The sequence below is a fragment of the Populus alba genome, chromosome 2, assembly GCF_005239225.2.
Source record: "Populus alba chromosome 2, ASM523922v2, whole genome shotgun sequence".
Classification (NCBI taxonomy): domain Eukaryota; kingdom Viridiplantae; phylum Streptophyta; class Magnoliopsida; order Malpighiales; family Salicaceae; genus Populus; species Populus alba.
The window spans coordinates 16,882,556-16,902,357 of NC_133285.1; the positions used below are offsets into that span (position 1 = coordinate 16,882,556).

Here is a 19,802-nt window from a genome sequence, read left to right on the forward strand (position 1 = left end):
AATCAAATTAAATTTTAAGGGATGAAATTAAAAATTAAATTCAATTAAGAAAATGATTCAAAACAAAAGAAATATCAATAAAAAGAATAGAGATCAAATCTGGTATATGAAAAAAATTAAAGTAGGATGAAATTAAAACAAAATTCACATTTTATAAATAATTTCATATATAACTACAAATAACAATAAAAAGAACAGAGACCAAATCTGAAGGGAAAACAAATCAATGGGATGGTTGGAAAATTTGAAGGCACAAGTGTGAAAATCAAGGAGGAAAGAGAAAAGAAGAATAAAAAGAAAAGGTTGTCGATACTAAATCAGAGGTTTATTGGACATACACGTCATCTAGGTATGAAAACGTTGTCAGGACTATTTAAATGTCACCCTAGAAGCCAGCATTTGACCACTAGGCAATGTCACACTCATCGTTTGTAGAGCACGGGCTAGCCTATTTGTTGACGTGACACATATGTCAAAACTTTTTTTTTTATAATATTTATTATCCATTAAAATACCAATTTTCCCCTCATTCTACTTTATTAAAAAAAAAATTAAATATGCAAAGACTAAAAAGCCCCCGCACAAAACTTATAGGATTTTTATTTCTAAGGGTAATTTAGTCATCACAATATACATAAAAAAAAAAAAAAAAAGTTTAAACAGCCCTAGACGCCAGTTCAATTTCTTTTGCTCCCAAGAGAAACGTAATAATTTAACTGTACAAAAAAGAAAAGAAAAGGAAAAGACCCTATTATCCACTAAAGCCAAGGCAATTGTTTTTTGTTAGAAGGAAAAAATCATAATTTCATTTTCATTGTACATAGTGCCTATAAGTCTAAAGCTTGCTTCCACGAGCAACGTGTTCATTTAACTGTGCAAAAAGTATGAAAATGTCATATTATCCCTTACAATCAAGGAAAAGTTTTTTGCTAGAAGGAAGAAAAATCATAATTTCATTGTCGTTGTCCATAATACCCATATATCTAGAGCTACAATATTTTGGCACTATTGAAATCTCCCTTCTTTTTTAGTTTTGTTATTTATTTCCGTTTCAAATGTTAATAAATAAATAAATATTTCATGATAAAAGGAACGGATACAAAAGAGGTAAAAAAAAATATTTAGTTGAAGAAATAAAATAAATTTGTTTTTGAATCAATTTTAGATAGAATTTTTATATTTTTTAAAAAATAAAAAATAAAAAAACATGTCTTTTTTATTTCCATGAACTCATGATAATATACAAAATTGAAAATAACCCTCCCATTTTAAAGCTTAAATTAAAATGCTTTGATCTAAAACCCTGCTTAAAGCCTGGGCCATGCCTGAGGAGCGCTTTTAACAACATTAGCTGCATATCTGGCCATGTTTGCATTCCTACGTTTTGTGATTTGGTTTGTAAGGCGGCAGTGGGCTGTCATGCACTTGTGCTTATCCTGAATTTGGCTTGAAGGAATGCATTAAAAACAGAGTCATTCGCTGATTTATAGGATAACTTTAAAATAATATAATTTTTTTATTTTTTAAATAAAAATAAAAATTTATTTTGAAATTAATTAGGTCATCTCACTCCGGTTTGGTTAGATTAATTAAGTTAGATAAATTAATCTTCAAAACTAATTTGAAATAAAACTTAATTTAAACAAAATTTTAAGTTAATATATTATTACATTGACTTGAACTAAATTTTTTTTTTTAATAGCTATGATAATAGTTAATTTCTCTCTATCTATGATGATTACTTCATTTACAATAAGCTTAATAATAATCATAATTACAACTTGATAATGTTTTTTACTAAATAATAGTATAGATTGTGTTTAAATAATTTATTATTTATCTTATCTTATAGTTATACTTGTATCACTGGTAGATAAAGATTTACATTTCATGATTTAAAAAAATTATTTAAAAGAAATGCCACATTAACTAATTACCCGGCCCATAAGGAAGCTTTTGTGAAAGACTTAATTAATTACTCCCAGCATTCTTCAATCAATCAATAAGAAACAAGAACTGAAATTAAAAAAAAGAAAAAAAAAAACTCGATATTGAAGCTAATTAATTAATTATATGAAAAATTAACTAATCATACGCAAAAGAAACCATCTTATACAGTCATGATCCATATGCAGACCACATAAACCCTAAATAGCACTTTATTCTTTATTATTTCTTGTTCTTCCTACCTAGGCCTCCATCGATTTGTAAGGCACCCCAGGGAGAAGCTCTAACAACAACAAAAAGCTCCAACAAAATCAATCTATCATTTTATACTGAAGAGAAAAGACCACAAATGCACCATAGCTATAATTTGCTGCTAAGAGAAGAAACCCGAGAACACTCCAGCAATGTCCCGTACCATTTTCCCCATGAATGCTCTCTATTTGAAGCTTTCTTTCTCGTAAGAACATGCGATTTTTGGTGCAGAAACAGTTGTGATTAACAGATGCCAGGCAAGTTGTTCCAATGGCAGGAAACCAGGGCCCTTCCACGGTTTGGAACTGCTTCTGTGTTGGAAGCACGGGTGAGTGAAGCATCTTCCTTAACGCCGGGGTCTCTGTTGTCATCAACAGTATTAAGCCCACTGTATGGCATTCTATTGGAATTGCGTTCATTTCTGCTTTGACGATACCACTCTGGGAGCGGCTCCGACGACGGGAAGTTATTAAGGAGGCTGATTAAGTCGTCATCCATGGAATTCAACTCCTGATGATCAGCTGCTTCCTCGCTTGGTTTTGTCCCTGAGTAATGCAAAAGAAATTACATTTTCGTATGTATAATTTGAGTAATGATTAAATCAGCTGCAAGAAAATGGAGGCTCTCGTAGTGGTAAATTATGGATGATCCAGCTGCAATTTTCTTTTGGAAATGAAGCTGATCATCATGAATCGCTAAAAGAAATTATGAACACATACGAGATCTCAAAGTTAATGATTATTTATACAAGTTCATTAAACTGATTAATACGAATTTATGAACTTCAAGTTTTTATTTTTTTCTAAATTTTTTAGAAGCACATTCGATAATATGGTATTCATCTTTTTTCAAAGTATTTTTTTCTTGAAAATATATCAAAATAATTTTTATATAATTTTAAAATTTTTATTTTTGAATTCACCAAATCAAACTGATATGAAAATACTAAAATATTAATTTAAAATAATAATAAAAAAATTTTAAAATACTTTTTGAAAAGTAAAAACAAAAAAACTGTAAATAAAATAAAATAGTTATTGAAAATTCTGTTTTTACTAGAAACTCCATGCGATAACAGATGACCAATAACATTTTTTAGTCCAATGTTATGCAAAAGTTAAAGATATTGGCAAAAAATAAAATAATAATAATAATAATCATTAATAGTTAAAAAGAACATAAAGGCTTAACACTTAAATAAACTCTTAAAATAGTTTTAAAAAATAAAAAAATAAAAGAAATATCCCATCCGTAGATTGTGTGCTTGATAATAAATATTTTCAAGAATAGATTCAATTATTCAAGGCTTTATATAGTATCAAAATAAATAAATTATTAATTAATAAACTTCTCTAAAAAGTGAAAGAATAGCTAATTAATGTTACAGAGAGCTACTCATGCAAATTGGGTGAAATACCATGAGACAATTCAGTCACCAACTAACCAAAGAAAACCATCATAATTACTGCTATGATTCAGAGTATTTAACAGTAAACAAAAGAAATCCTGGATTAATAGTGAAAAATAAAAAATAAAAATAAAAACTTACATATATTTGAGGATTGAGACGAGCTCAAATCATCCCACACTTTTTCACCTTCCTCCTTTACAGTACTATCCATCGCACGTTTCCCTTCGTTAGAAGCCGGCAGCAAGTCATCACTTTTTGATTTCCCTTTGAAAGATATAGTCTTAGCCTCCTCCAGTAAAGCATCCAACAAGCCGCTATTGTTCATATTGCCTGGCATTTCTTCTTGGCTAGTCTCACTGTTACTGTAGCCATTGTTGTTGCTTTTGTTGGATGCCTCCTCGAAACAAGCACCACCACCCCAAGAAGTTGCCGGCCCTGGTGGTGTTTGGCCTGAAGGAATAAAGCCAATTGGCTGAACCTGACCCCCCATTATAAGTGAAGTAAAACTCATATTGGTTTCCATATCTGCATCATTGTAGAACAGTACCGATGGTGGTGTATTTATCGCGACTGCTTGCCTGGTGGGGTTTTGGCTGAATAGATTTGTAGAAAGAGGTGATTGCTGATACGACGAAACAGGAGGCAAAGACAGAGGTAAACAGCCATCGCTACTGTTGGTATTAGCAAACAGTTTTAACTGATGGCTCTGATTGGAGTAGAATGCAAGTGGACTAAGATGATTCTGCAAAGGGTTCAAGGGAGTTGCGAAACAGTTGATGGGATCAAGGGATGGAAAACAGAGATTGTAAGGAGATGAGGAGAGTGAGGTGGAGCTGGGTTGTGTTCGTCGGTCTTCTTGGTGGTGAAAACGAAACGCTGCTGTTTTCTCTTGGAAATCTTGGGGGTATATAGGCAGACCAGCTCTTAGACGTCTTTTCATTCTGGTATTCCAATAGTTCTTGATTTCATTATCAGTTCTACCGGGTAACTGCCATAATAGAGAAAAGACATAATATATCAGAAGCAGAAAGGTACAAAGGACTTGGAAAAAGAGGTGGGGCTAAAAGAGTGCAGAGAACTGGAGAGTGCAGAGAAAAAGAAAAAGACGGGCAAGAAATCATAATTTAAGCTCTAGAACATAAATGTAAGAGAAGACTTAATACATCATATTTAATTGGAGAAACTATCATTCTAGATGGCATTTGGTTCTAAAAAAATAAATAAATAAAAGGAAAATGAAAAAAAGGCATGAATTGAAGCAACATGCACGAGTATATTTACCTGAGAGGCCATTCGAGCCCATTTATTACCATGTTTGGCATGAAGCTCGATGATCATATTCTCTTCCTCGGGTGTAAAAGAACCTTTTTTTAGATTAGGTCTCAAATGATTTGCCCATCTGAGCCTGCAACTCTTGCCGCACCTCATCAATCCGCAACTCTTTTGCACAGAATTCCAATTTCCTTCTCCATATTTCTTCACGAACTCTATCAAGATGGCATCTTCAACTACCGTCCATGGCCCCTTTTTCAAGCCTTGACTGACCCCTTGTGGGACTGCAGCCTGTCCCCTCTCCATCACTACTACTCTATCAATATTGTTGCAGTTCCTGTTGCTCATCATCTTGGATGAGTTTCCACACCATCAACACCACCACTAGCTGCTGTAGCAAGGCTGAAACTCTTTTGTTTTGTGGTTATGTTTGTGGAGTTGTTTGAGGGTTTAAATAGAGCTCAAATCGGTTTATGAGTCTTTTGATTACGCAATATTAATTGTCCTTGTGTTATTTTCCTTAATGACAATTGTATGTTCTTATTTGCATGCCTCTAATGTTTGCACTTTTTTTATTATTTGTTGTGCTAGTTCTCTCCTCCATTAAGACGTGTGAGAAATACAGGGAGGAGAGGAGGAAGTGTGAAATTAAAGTCCTTTACCCTTTTTAGCTTCTCTTTTATAAGAGTTCACAGATTTAGAGAGAAAGATTCAGATGTAGAGAGAGAGAGAGAAAAAGTGTAACGTCTCGTGGATATGTGTAGCGACTAAATAGATAAAACAAAGTTCATAAAAAAATTTCAACGTATCAAATATATAATCTAATAAAGATGCTTATAATTTTCTATACAACCATTGAATTGTGCTTAAACTTGATTAGGAGAGTCTAAAAATGACTATAAAAAGAAACGTGTAACGTCTTTTGGATATGTGTAGAGACTAAATAGATAAAACAAAGTCCGTTAAAAGTTTAGATATATGAAATATATAACTTGATAAAGATGCTTATAATTTTCAATTCAACTATTAAATTATGATCAAATTTAATCAGAAAAATTTACAAGTCTAATATAAAAGATCAATTTAGCTATAACCAATTGGGATGCAGAAAGCTTTAAAACTATACACAAAAGATATTATTTTTGCTATTTTAGTTGTTTTTCTAGTTAATTTTTTATTTTAATTACTTTTTTTTTAACTTAGCTTTCAAAGTTTTGATTGGGTCAGTTTTATTGGTGTGTTATTTTTTTTGTCGAATTATTAAATTATATGCTTTTTAGAAAATTTTACAGTTTTTTTCTATTTATTTTTCTACAATCTAGGACTATAATATTAAAGCTTAAGATCCTAGTTTCTAACCACACTATTATTCTTAGGGCTTGATTTTAATATAGGATTTTATGGTCAGATATAACAAATCATCTGTATTCTCAAGTTTTTCTTCTTTTTCTTATTCTCAATATTGTTTAGCATTGCTTCATTATTATTATTATTCTCAAAGGATAAATTTTACCTCTCTTTTTTTGGAAATTACAAGTATAAATCTGAATTATTATTTTCATACCTACATGGAAATAGCATTTGTAAATACATATTCATAAAGATGCTTTGACAAGCATTAATTGGTGTAAGTTTTCAGACTACAATTGCAATGATTTTGAAATGAGACATTTCAGTTTAAAAGAGTCAAATTTTTATTTAATAGTCAAATTTGTCGCTTGTCATTTTTACATTAATTTATGTGATTCTTTATCTTTTTATTAGCAAAAAGTATATAAAGTTTTTAATAAGATAATAAATATATTCCTCCTCAATTTATTTTTTATTTTCACCATGCAACAAATTTGTGATTCTTTTATGTGATGCACTTAGATTGTTGTCCCAATGGTAATAAAATTCGTAACACTCATCACTCTTTTTGCATTATTATTTCAATATTCCTTTCAATTTGAGAAGATCCACTTACAATAGTTACAATATGTTTGAAAGTGGTTGTGGTTATAATTGTTTTTTAAAGTGTTTTTCGTGCTAAAATGTATCAAAATAATATATTTTTTTATTTTTAAAAAATTATTTTTTGAGATCAGCGCATCAAAACGAATATCAAAAACACATAAAAAAATTATTTTTGAGCAAACAAAAATTGAATTTTTTGATAATATAATTTATACCACGTTCCCAAACAATACCTTAAAAAGATACTTCAACATTAAATACATATCATTTATCAGTCCGTGTGTGTTAATATTGATTTATTCATAAAGATGCTTCGAAATGCATTTGTTAAAAAGAGGTATCAAATGACAATATATTGTGGAGTTTAATTACAAAGAAATCTGAAATTGGATATTTTAGTTTAAAAGAGTCAAGTTTTCAGATGAAAATTGCAATGATTTTGAATGGAATGTTTGAGTTTAAGAGAGTTAAATTTTCTTTATAATAAAATTTTATTGTTTTTGAATTTTATATTAATTTTTTGTTTCTTTTACCCTTTGTTAGCAAACACAATTTAGTTTTTTAATAAAATATAAATACCTCTCTCAATAATTTATTCTTCATTTTGACCATATAATTACTTGTCAATAATTTATTCTTCATTTTGACCATATAAATATCTTTATCCCTCACTTGACATCATCATTCATAATTATTTAATTTATTACTTCGATTCTTTCAATTTTAAGAGAAAAATCATTATTAATAGCCAGTCTTAAACTAGTTAGTTCATTATAGTCATGATTATTTATTATCAAGGTCATTCTGGCAATCGAAAGTCTAATATGAATACATACTTTAATATCTAAAAATCATTAGCATTGTGAGTAAATACCATTCGTCTTTGCATGTGTGTTTGTAATCCTTGTATTCATAAATATTCTTTGAAATACATCTTCTAATGTAGTTTTTCAGAGATCACCACTAAAGAAATGAATTATACCTATAGAATATTTTGTCCATGGAAAAGTTGTGTATCCGTTAGTAAAAATATATCCGACAGAATGATGTTGTTTTTTAGAGTTACATTGTTGATTTCGCATCTGTCAGTAATGTTATTATTGACTTAATCACCAGCAGTTAGACCAACAAAATATTATTATCAATGATGAAAACATGCGACAACCAATTTTTGTTAGTATATTACTCAATAAATATTACCAATGGACTTTCAAAAAATGACCCATTTGTAATACATCTCATATTTTCAACAGATACCTGACAAAATCACAGACAATCATGTTATGTTGGTCACTATAAAAAAACCTTAGCAACTCTCTATAATTCTCCAAGAAAAATTGACATTCTTTAGCAATGGAATAACCGATGAAGTTTTATGTTCATAAGTAGTGTCCTACTTTGTTTTTTTTAATGCTATCAAAATAATTTGACATTAAACAACATTCAAGAACATTAAACAAAAATTTAACTTGAATAATACATTTAATATTATTAATTTAACTTTAAAAATCAATAACAAATGTTTATAAACATTAAGAAAAGGCTGCAAATAGAGGGAGGAAATCTCGTTGATATTCATAATATAGAGGTTAATAATTGGAAATGTATGCAATCATCTCCTCTCATTGCTACCTTTTTTTTTTCCTTCAAACTTTGCCAGAGCACCAATTTGTTGTTCAATCAACTTCTTAACAACTCATGATGACTAACTCGTGCTAGGTTATGGGGTGCTTATAGTCGAAACACTACACCCCAACCTCATATATCAGGCTATAGTCATAAAGATACCATAAACTCAATTCTTATAAGGTCCACTAGTTGCTCCAGCCTTCAACCACAACTCCGAATTTTATTCTGGATAAGTTAAAGGGTCCTTCATATATTTAACGTGCATTCTGGCATTATATTTTTCCTACATAATAGAATAAACATGTCAAAGATATGGATAAAAAAAATTAGCCCAAACAATGTATAGAAGGTTTAAAAATTGACTTACAATAAACACCCCGACTTGGTTGTTCATGAACTGTTGCACCTTTTTTTGTTTGTTCTCCCTTTGTATATGTGTTTACATGTATAACTTCATTGGAGTTGACTCGCACCCAAGTTATGTAACCTACAAAATAAATCCCTAATTAAACATTATCACAAATAATAACTGGCATTTTAAGAAAAATACTTAAAATTAAAATAGACTCTCTTACCAGGTGCTTTACATTGTTAGTATAAGGAAGCAACCCACTAATATGCTTGCTAATAGAACCATGAGTCTCTTTGTTTTTGTTTGAGGATCCACTTTAAAAACACCTTCTAAAATAGTCTAACATTAAAAACTCTAGATATCTATCCTAAGGTTTCATAAACGAAGGCTCAAATCCAATCTAAGCTTTTTATGGCTTTCCGTAGTTGACCAATCTATACGACTCATAGAGAGATTAATTACAGGGATGAAAGATTGTAGTTTGTCAATCAATTGTTTAGCAACAACAATAGAGATTATGATTTGTCATACCGAAGATGTTAGGAATTTTTGTTCCACGGCATGATCAAGAAAAGATAATAAATTATCATAAAAACCATTAACATTTAACAGACCTATGGGTTTACGGTGAATATACAGTTGGGCCGAAGAGGAAATATGAAAGAATCTCTTTCAATGTTCCCAGACCACCTGGTAAGGCAATGAAGGTATCAGCATATTTAAACATTGCTTTCAGTCGATCAGACATTGTGGGGACCTGTAGTTCATCTCCAATTGTTTTTCCAATGATGTCCCCATTCGCTAAAGCTTTGGGGACGACCCCTAAAACTTGACTGCCTTCTAAAAATACAGCTATTGACACGCCCCCCATTAACCCAAGGTTGCCTCCCTCATACACTAAATGAATCTTTATATCATCTAGTACCTGTCCAAGATGATTTGCTGATTCTAAAAACTCCTTTTCTTTCCTAGGACTAAATCCACCAAAAACACAAATATGTCTTATGTGATGACTTAAGGAACTTGTCATTTCTACACACTTTTATATTTGATGAATGTATGGGTTGAGTAGAAATGAAGGGAAGGAAAAGAAGAATTTATAGATGAGAAATTCAAAATGCAATCATACCACCTATATCTAGGCCAACTGTAGGCTCTCTCTCTCTCTCTCTCTCTCTCTCTCTCTCTCTATTTATTTATTTATTTTGAAAAAACATGTGTATGTACAGGTAGTTGTGATTGTGGCTCACATCTTTCCTTGGTTTTACGTCCAAGAATGGCTTAAACGCCCTCTATGGGTCGGGGATAAGCTTCCCATCCAGTTTTCTTAAAAACTGGCAAATAAGGTCTTTTTTAGTCAGATTCCCAAGACTAAGTTGAGCATGTTCTTTATGGAATTATGGCCATAAATCATGAATTGTATGATGCACATCTCCATTAGGGTGTGTCTCAAGAGTCAATAGAAGATTATCTAAAGACCCCTTACTCAGGCCATCCTTAATGAATTGTATTTTACCTATTCCAGACATATATGAAATGAAAGAATTGGAGGACTCGCCTGATAATCGGACCTTTGCTTCAATTAGCCAGCGAGTATCTTTAGGAATTCTATGGTTCATTAACAACCTTAATCTTTCACATCTAGCAAGGTAAATTTTTGCAATTGCATTTGAAGGCAAAGCGAGAAAATACTTGTTCAATTTTTCAATAGTAGTGTCCATTTTCAATTGAGAATTTGACACGAGATGCAAAGAAAGAAGAAAGAGCAAAGAATTGCACAAATATATACACATATATCAGTTATCATGGGAAACTAAAAGAACCGACTTAAGAGTCACGGAGTACCGTCATGATCTTCCTTAAGGTTGTACATACCTCTACTAGATGTATGAGGTTAAGTTTTACCCGGTGCCTTATAAGTGCCTGTAGTATCCTAATTTTGAGCATTTTTAGCTAGCAAGTCTAGGTACTTCATTGTTTCATCAGGGTCTTTATTTTCAAAAATTTCATTGCACATCAATTCCATCGTTTGTCTATCTTTAGGTGTTAACCCTTCATAAAAATATGAAACCAATCTCCATGTTTTAAAACCATGATGAGAGCAAGTATTAAGCAAGTCTCGATACCTATCACAACATTGATAAAATGTTTCTCCTGGTTTTTGAGTGAAAGTGGTGATTTTTTTTTTGAAAGAAGTTATTCTGTGAGATGAAAAAACTTCTTTAAAAATTGTTATTACATTTCATCCCAAGCATGAATGGATCATGACCTAAGATTTTGTAGCCATGTTTTAGCTTTATCTTTTAATGAAAAAGGAAAAAGCTTTACTCTGATGGTATTCATACTACAATTTAAGTCATTATAGGTGTTACAGACTTCTTCAAATTCTCTCAGATGCAATTGTATTTAAAATCATAAGGATAATATAAAATCTTTACTCGTGCATTGTTGTAGGAAACTCTTTGGCAGGGTTGTTAAGACCTAGTCTAACAAGTCAACCTTGAAAGTTAAAACCTCCCAACTCGAATCTTTACATAACTCAAGTTTCAAATTAAATTATGTGGGGATGATTAACCAAATATTCGACTTAGCGAGTTTAAAGACAACTCAAATGACAAATAAAAACTTTGTTTGACTTAAAAAAATTCAAGATAAAATTGTTATTTCCTTAATATTAAAATGATGATATCTTAGATTGACTCAAGTTAACCCGCGAAACCTGCAACTTAAGTTATGGATCTTACTGAGTTTAATAACTTTATTTTTTAAAACTAATTTTTTCACAATATGATAAATAAATAGAAAACACACTCATAGAAAAGCAACCACATAAGATTAAAAAAAAATAAAAGGATTCTGATGGTTGAAAAAAAAACAACACTTGCTAATATTATTAAAAAGTGCTGTAATTTTATTCAAAATAAAGTAAAAATAAAATGGTATTAAATAAAACAATATCTAAAATATATTCTTAATTAATTTAAAAGTTTAATAAACTAGTATATTTTATATATTTTCAAATAATTAATTTTAAAGAAATTTCATCTTAATTTAATTTAAGGAGGGGAATAGGTTAGGCGTGTGAACTTGGGTAGCCCATCATGCTTGGCTTATCAAAATAAAGCGAGGTGTGTGGGTCTAGCAGTTCATTCCCATGCGCTTAGGTTTTTTTTTTTCTTTTTTTAAACACATTGTCAACCTAATTTTTTTCAAAAAAGAAGAAGTAGGTGACACATTGTCTCTTTGCTCGATTTCCAGTTACCGAAGAGGTTATTGAAAAATTAGGTTGTGGTGTTTTCAACCCAAAAATCCAGTCTTTAACCCATTTTCATATGAAATACTTAAAAAAAAAAAAAACATTCTAATAACTTTGATAAACATATTTTTAAACTTGAAAAACCCTTAAATCTATTAAAAAACACAAAACTAAACTAAAAAAAAACATTTCATAGCTTAATGTACTTATTTTTTTACAACATGAAAGCCCAAAAATACATTTGTGGCCCTCATCTTGCCAATGGGAACAATTTAACACCAAACTTGGTTTTTCTTTTTTGTTAATAGAATCTTATCAACCAAATGTTTTCTCTCTTTTCCACCAATTTTCGACAATACTCGGAGACTAATATGTAAGGAAAATGAAGTTTTGTACTAAGATGTACAATTGAAAAACTAAAGGAACCGAAAAAGTTATAAAACATCTTAATGAGTATTTTTAGAAAAGGCATGGATAACATAGTAACAGAAAAAAAACGGGTTGCATGTTTGTTTTATTGTCAAATGTGGTCCTTAAAAATTCAATTTTTATAACCAATAAAATTGAGTCTTGTCTTGCCAAATTGAATATGAATTTAATGGTAGAATATTTTACACCTCAAGAACTATATAAAAAGCTATTCAAAATAAATTATGAGCTCAAAATCCCGTTTAATATAGCTTGTAAGGATAAAATTGAAAAACAATTAGAAAATCATAATAAAAGTTGCTCAAAGGAAAAAAAATTGCATTGTTCAAGTTAATAATGTATTGTGAGGGAATCCAAAGTGCAATCACCTTGGCTTTTGTTATTATTATTATTATTATTATTATTATTATTATTATTTTCTGTAATTGTAATTGTAATTAATCTCCATGTCTATTTATTAGCTAGGTTATTTCAGGGATTATATATATAATATGAATTGATTCATTCATATCTATATAGCATTAGCATTGGATCATTAGTCTTTGCGTGTGCATTGTTATTCTTATGTTCCTAAAAATGCTTCCATGTGCTAATGCACGCGTTTTCAGGTAATAATACTTGTGATAATTTTGAAATAGAATATTTCAATTTAATTTCTCTTGCAGTCAAATTTTGTCATTTATCGTTTTTACGTTGGTTTCTTCACTTTTTTTCTTATATTTTTATTAGCAAAAAAATAATTTTTAAATAAAAAATTAAATATTTTCTCTTCAATTTACATTACAGACAAAAAGAATTCAATTAGTAAGTAGCAAAAATAACGTATCACATGTAATTCTTTTGTCTTGTTAGACATTCTTGATTGATTGACACAAGTGAAATCCGTTTTGCTTTGGAGAAAACCTAGCTTCCTGGCAGCGTTACGCTGCCAGTGTATTCAAAGCCGTAAAAATAATATAATACTGCCAAGTCGACGTGGAAAACTCTTTAATAATAGTAATGATTATTTTCAATTTTGATTTTTATCAAAAAAAAAACCAAACTCAAAATTTTTAAGAGAAAAAAAACCGGTTAAAAACCGGTTTCAGTTGTTTTTTTAGTATAAAAACTAGTTCAAACTGATTTGACTCGATTTTTTTTTGTTTTTTTCGGTTTGGATTTGGTTTGGTTTGGTTTTTTTGTTTCAGTCTTAAAAAATCAAAACCAAACCAAATCGGATATTTTTTCAAAATTTTAATTGGTTTTTTTTCACAATTTATTTTTTTTTAATTTTTTTTTTTCTGATTTTCTCAGTTTAATCGGTTTTATAATTTTTTTAATTATCTTTATTTAATAATGTAATGAAAGTTGGATGAGGAGTCTTTACTCAATTTCTTACTTAATCTAATTTTAAATTAAATCATATAAGATTATTATGTTAAAAACTCAATTGGAAAAATAGTAAAATAATGATTTAATTTAAAAAAATATATATTAAAATAAAAATTATATTGAATCAATTCACATTAATCTAAATTAATCTATCCAAATTGTAACACTGGCTTGACTAATTTTAGTAACTCTGTTTTTGAGTTTTATTTTTTACTTATAAGATAAAAATATAAACACCCCCTTTTTCAACTGTCTGTGCATCTAAAATCACCTTATATATATATATATATATATATATATATATAATAAACATTATATCAATAAAAAATAGAAAATCAAGAAAAACAATTCCAACCCAATCTATCTCCTCCAACAATATTAGAGGCCGAAAACATTTCAATTGTTTTTCAATTCAACCGCATTAACCGATAACTTTCTCTCTATATTTAAATATAAAATCAAAAAATAATAAAAATAATTTTTTTCACTAAAACAAAAAATTGAAAAACAACAGAGACCAAAAACAAAATTTTCCAAACTCCTATAGAGAGGGGAAAAAAAAAATGCCAAAAGGCACTGAACAAAAAATTATCTTAAGAAATTCATTTTTGCCACCTCCTCAAATTTGGTATCCATTTTTTTTTTTTTTTTGCAACCACTAAAACTGAGATCCATTCTGCAAAATTGATTCACATTTTGATAACCATATACAAAGCAAATCAAAGTAATTCTTCAGGCTTAAACCCAAAACAACATTTTGTCCGATGAAATTTAAAAAAAAAAATGATAATTAAGGACTTAAATAAAATAAAACAAAACAAAAAAGGACTAAAAAAGCATTACTGTGATTCATGGTTTTTGTGAGACAGTACACAGTGAAAATACCATGCCAATTAGTTTTTTTTTTTTTTTAATTTAATTTTAACATACTCATTTCTCTTTCAAGTTACAAATCTCTGAAACTGACATCAAAATATCAGCTTGCTAAGAGCTCAAGACAATGATGATCACTGAACAGTTATTTTGCTTTTCATCACCCTGGCTATGTTTTTATTTCCTATTTATTTATTCATTTGAAATGGGATTTTCACTTGTGTATTCAACACAGGGCCTGTAGGATTTCTATGTTCAAGTTACTAATAGCTCAACGACGATTCTTTCTTCACAAATGCAAATTTTCTAAGGTCAGTAACCCCAATGGCCAAGTATGCAGGTGGTGGAATTGATGATCAAACACAGGGTGTTCTAAATAAGATCAAGATCTGCATTTATTCATCACAGCTCAAATCAAAGACATCATCAAAGAAACACTTTCAAGGAAAATATCTACCTGTTGATCATATGCCCCGAGCTATCCGTCATCGGTGCTGCAAACTGTGGATGCAGGTGCTCTGTTGAATGGGTTTTGAGTAGAATGATTGAAGGGCAAAAACAAAGAGTTCCCAAACTTCTTCTAGTTAAAATTAATCAAGATAAAACATGCAAAAAAACTTTTGCCTGTCAAGTTGTAGGTAGAATATTCGGATTAATACATGAGCTAAAGCTTCTCTCACTAAGTAAACCTACAGACTGAGATTTAGGTTTCAATAAACATAATCTTGCTTCATTCTGTTAATGCTCAGTACTGGTCGATGCACCTACTCAAAATTTAGGTTGGTCTATCAGAGATAATAAAGCTGAGGAGTTGAACTAAATTCTGTGGTGCAGTTTTCAGACTTCTCATTGTTTATCCTTAGAGAATTGAAATTTATTGTCAAGATTTTTACTAACATGAAGTTTTCTCTCGAATTATTTGCTTTTATTTCTGATACAATCAACAAAATATATTACCAACTTGGCATTTTCTGTTTCATTCCAAGAGAGCTCAATTAGCAAGGAGCAATTCTAAAAGAATGTAATTTCTATAGATATCTTTACAGAATTCTGGGTCTGGAACTGTAAAACCCATTATAGTGCTGCCGTAAACATTTAAGAAACTATAGTCACAGAATTACAAGAAAGATCCACATAAGATGATAGTAACTGTGAACAAGTCATGAATACCTCTTTCACAGCCGATTAGGGACAAGGAACAAAGAGTCTTTAGTATCTCCACCTTGAGACATCACCATCAAGCAAACAGGTGAGAAACCAGCGACGAACCATTTGAACTCATTTTCAATTTGGATGCCTTGACAAATTATCACAACATGTCTTTGATGAAATCAAGGTTTAGGGTATCGCGAACAATAAGAAAAAATCCAAGGGTAATAACAAGCACGATCCCGGATGACATAATCCGCTGCTCTATTTCTAAAGGGAGCTTTCTCCCACCCCTAGCTGCTTCTATGAGAATGAAGGCCAGGGAGCCCCCATCCAAAGCAGGTAATGGAAGGAGGTTTATCACTGCAAGATTAATATTGAGCACAGCTGCAAATTGGTAAAGCCCATCAATATTTGACCTTGCAACTTCTGCACCAACAGCAATTATAGCGACTGGACCTGATACCTTGCTTGCTGATTGAGAGAAGTTTGAAAAAGTTTGTTTCAAGCTATCCACCACATTGGATGAAAGACCCCAAAATTCTTCTCCAGCAAAATTAAATGCCTCGAAGATGTTCTTAGCGATAACCTTGGTAATCTTTACATTGTTTGATAATTGAACTCCAATTTTACCTGTTCCATCAAAACTCTCATCCGGGGTGACACCAATTTCAAAATTCTGTTCCCCCCTCTCAACCTTAAGCAACACATTCTTGTTAGGACTACTCTTAATGACATCAACAACCTCGGATACTGCATTGGGCCCAGTTTTAGGCAAATTCGCTCCATTAACAGCAAGAATTACATCGCCGGGAAGCAAACCATCACGGGAAGCAGCAGAAAAGGCTCGAACTTCAGGAACAAGCACCCCAGGAAAGGCCTCTTGCACAGGCAAACCAACTGATAATACTTGAGCAAGGATTATAGCATAAGCAAAGATGATATTGGCAATAACACCAGCTGATATCACTATCGTTCTATCCAATATCGGTCTATTCTTAAGCAAATTCTCATCATCTACTGGTATATCGCTCTCCGGATCATTATCAGGAAACCCCACAAACCCACCCAAAGGAAAAGCTCTAATAGAATACTCAACGTTCCTTGCATTAAATTTAGCTAAAATTGGACCAAATCCAACAGCAAATTTACTTACATGAATACCCTGTAGATAAGCAGCAAGGAAATGACCACTTTCATGAACAACAATAATGGCTGTCAACACTCCAACTGCCTCTAAAACAGATTCAAAGTTCCCTAAGTCAAATCCAGAGACAGCCCATGACCTAAAGTCCAACCTTTTCCCAAGAGGGCATCCGGTGAAAAGGGGAGTCTTGGAGTGAGAATTGAGGTTTGATGAATAGCACAGCGAAGAGGAAAGAGGTTTTAAAAAATGGGTGGTTTTGGGCTTTAATGAGGATGACTCTAAAATAGGTGACTTTGAGTTGGAAAATCTAGGGAGAGAAGCTGAAGGGGAAGGCAATAGAGAGGAAGAAGATAAGCTTATTAGCATGGCTTCTTGATTGGTGTTTGCTTTAACAGGGGAGGGTTTAGGCTAATAATGGGAGAAGGAGATATGGCGAAAAGGGAAGGTAGTGGCTGTGGATAATTCATATTTCTTGAGTTTGTGGAGGGGAAGTAGAGTGATAATTTTACCTCTTTTGTCTTCATTCCACACAAGTAACGTGTTTTGTTGGCGTGTTTTGTTTTCTTCTTGGTGTAAGACGCAAGCCTTCTAAATTGATATTTTTTTTAAAAAAAAAATCTCGATATTTAAAAGCTTGATTTCATCCTTGCTAATCCGGTAAAGTTAGTTCTTTTTATTATGGGGGTAAAGTTTTTTTTTTTATTCATAATACTCAAACTTTAAATTTTATTTAAAAAACAAGTATCGAATATATTAAAAAACCAATTTTAAAAATATAAAAAATTAATTTTAAATAAAAAATATTTAACTTTTTATAAAACAATATTTAAAAATTAATAAAAGAGATCTAAAAAACATTATAATACTGTTCATTCATTCTCGACCAGTTTTTTTTTACTGTTTTTCATTTGTTTAGCTACAGTTAGGTGACCAAGCCAGGGTCAATAGAGATCCCAGAGCAACTTTAAAACAACCAAGGATTTTTCCTGGGTTTGATGATTGTGGTAATAGCTGGAAATGATATACGTGTATTTTAATTTTTTTATATTTATAATTTTATTTACATTAAAGAAATTTTTAATATTTTATATTTATATTCTATTTATTATTTATTGAATACTAAATTTAAATATTCCATATAATTTTAGATTTTCGAATCAGTTTTTATTATTTAAATTTTAGATGAAAAATATTTTAAAAAAATATTCAATTACAAAAACAAACATATCATAAAAAAAACGTGATTTTGTTTCCAATTTTTATGATAACTTTCAACATCATACTGTATATAGGGTTTGAAATAAAACAAGTAGGAATCTTGTAAGACTATGTTAATTAGCTAGTTTTAATTTTGGTTTATGATAGCATCAAATTACAGAGATGCCTTTAGTCGGATTGGAATTGGGATGGCTTTGCTACCGAACCAAACAACAAGACATGATTCCAAGTTACTTTTCCCGAACTATGGAAAATAAATTGCAAGGTTTCATGGATAGATAATTTGATGCTTAAATTATATATTTTTTAAAAGATCATAAATATAAATTCATTGATCAATTCTAAATATATATTAAAAAAAAAAGAAGCATTGTTTTAACTAAAATAATCTATCCCAGTCGATCCAATAATCTAATAACATGATATATTTCCCAACTTGATTTTCGAACTAGGTATTATATAGAATCCCTGAATAAAATTCAGAAAACTAAGAATTAATGTATATACTAAAATATGTATTCAATAATTAATTTTCAAGACATAAAGAATGAATCACTTCGGGATGAATTAAACCAGGTTATACATGTAAGAATTAATATGATATGATGATGACAATTTGATGCGTATAATGATGGGGAATAAAAAAAAAAAGCAAACTACAACATTGAAAACTGATATAAATTCGATGTGCTAAGAAATAAAAATTAGGTAAGCACTTGAGATGTATGGACTTTAACTTGTCATTATATGTTTAATTTGAATTTTAATAGAAGCATGCGAGGAATACCAATTTGTGATATCAACTAAGGTACTTTTTTCTACAAGTAGTGTGAAATATACGTGAGGTGTCATAAATATCAAGACTTGGGAAAAAAATATGAAAAGGTTTCACGTGAGTCGGAATACCAAACCCAACATTAATGTTATAATATCTTTACGAACCCAGCAAGTGGAAAACACTCACACTAATATGATTAAGCTCACAATACCAATAAAAATTCATTACATATTTTAAATGAATCAATAACTTGATTGAAGACAAAAACATTAAAAAAAAGTATTTCAGCATTGATTTTGAAAGGTTCGATTAAGTTAGATTTGAAATATTCATTGAGAGAAAATCTTAGTATAAATTATCAATTTGCAAAAAAAGTCTAATCCAATTTTATTTGGTCCATGAGGTTTCAACAACAAGGCGACGATTTTTTCAAATGTTCAACCAACCTTATATTTATAATGTTTTATATGCGTTTTGTGGATTTCTAATTAGTTTTAGACTTTCTATTATGTATGAGAACATTAATTATTTTCTTTATGTATTAGGATTTATTGTTTTGTTTCTTTCCTTGTTAGGTGAGGAGAAAACATACAAAAACTAAAAAAATCAATCTAACTTAGAAAATAAAGTGGCAGCGAAGCTTTCTAATTATACAAGGAGGTTATTCTAGCAACTTCAATTGTGTTTTCTAATATTAGGAGGATCTTAAGTGGTGGTAAAAGAAGGGAATTAATACCAGCAATTACTTTTCTTTTAGAAACA

The 19,802-nt window shown here is 30.4% G+C and overlaps 2 protein-coding genes across 2 annotated transcripts; both read right to left on the reverse strand.

The window, feature by feature from the left end:
• Positions 1–2,102: 2,102 nt before the first annotated feature.
• On the reverse strand, positions 2,103–5,188 carry LOC118042693 (transcription factor MYB101). Its single transcript, XM_035050413.2, has 3 exons — positions 4,892–5,188; positions 3,749–4,598; positions 2,103–2,744 (listed from the first exon to the last, which is right to left on the reverse strand). The coding sequence occupies exons 1-3, from the start codon at positions 5,186–5,188 to the stop codon at positions 2,443–2,445; spliced, it is 1,449 nt and encodes a 482-aa protein (XP_034906304.1). The 3' UTR covers positions 2,103–2,442.
• A 10,502-nt stretch (positions 5,189–15,690) lies between these two features.
• Positions 15,691–17,549, reverse strand: LOC118042684 (membrane metalloprotease ARASP, chloroplastic). The gene has a single exon (XM_035050405.2). It carries the CDS (start codon positions 17,408–17,410, stop codon positions 16,058–16,060), a length of 1,353 nt encoding a protein of 450 aa, XP_034906296.1. The 5' UTR covers positions 17,411–17,549; the 3' UTR covers positions 15,691–16,057.
• Positions 17,550–19,802: the final 2,253 nt, after the last annotated feature.

Coding starts and splice junctions, on each gene's coding strand:
- LOC118042693 (XM_035050413.2), bottom strand. CDS start 5,188: ATGGAGAGGGGACAGGCTGCAGTCCCACAAGGGGTCAGTCAAGGCTTG. Junction 4,599..4,891: donor GGGCTCGAATGGCCTCTCAG/GTAAATATACTC, acceptor CTATTATGGCAG/TTACCCGGTAGAACTGATAA. Junction 2,745..3,748: donor GTCTCAATCCTCAAATATAT/GTAAGTTTTTAT, acceptor TGCATTACTCAG/GGACAAAACCAAGCGAGGAA.
- LOC118042684 (XM_035050405.2), bottom strand. CDS start 17,410: ATGCTAATAAGCTTATCTTCTTCCTCTCTATTGCCTTCCCCTTCAGCT.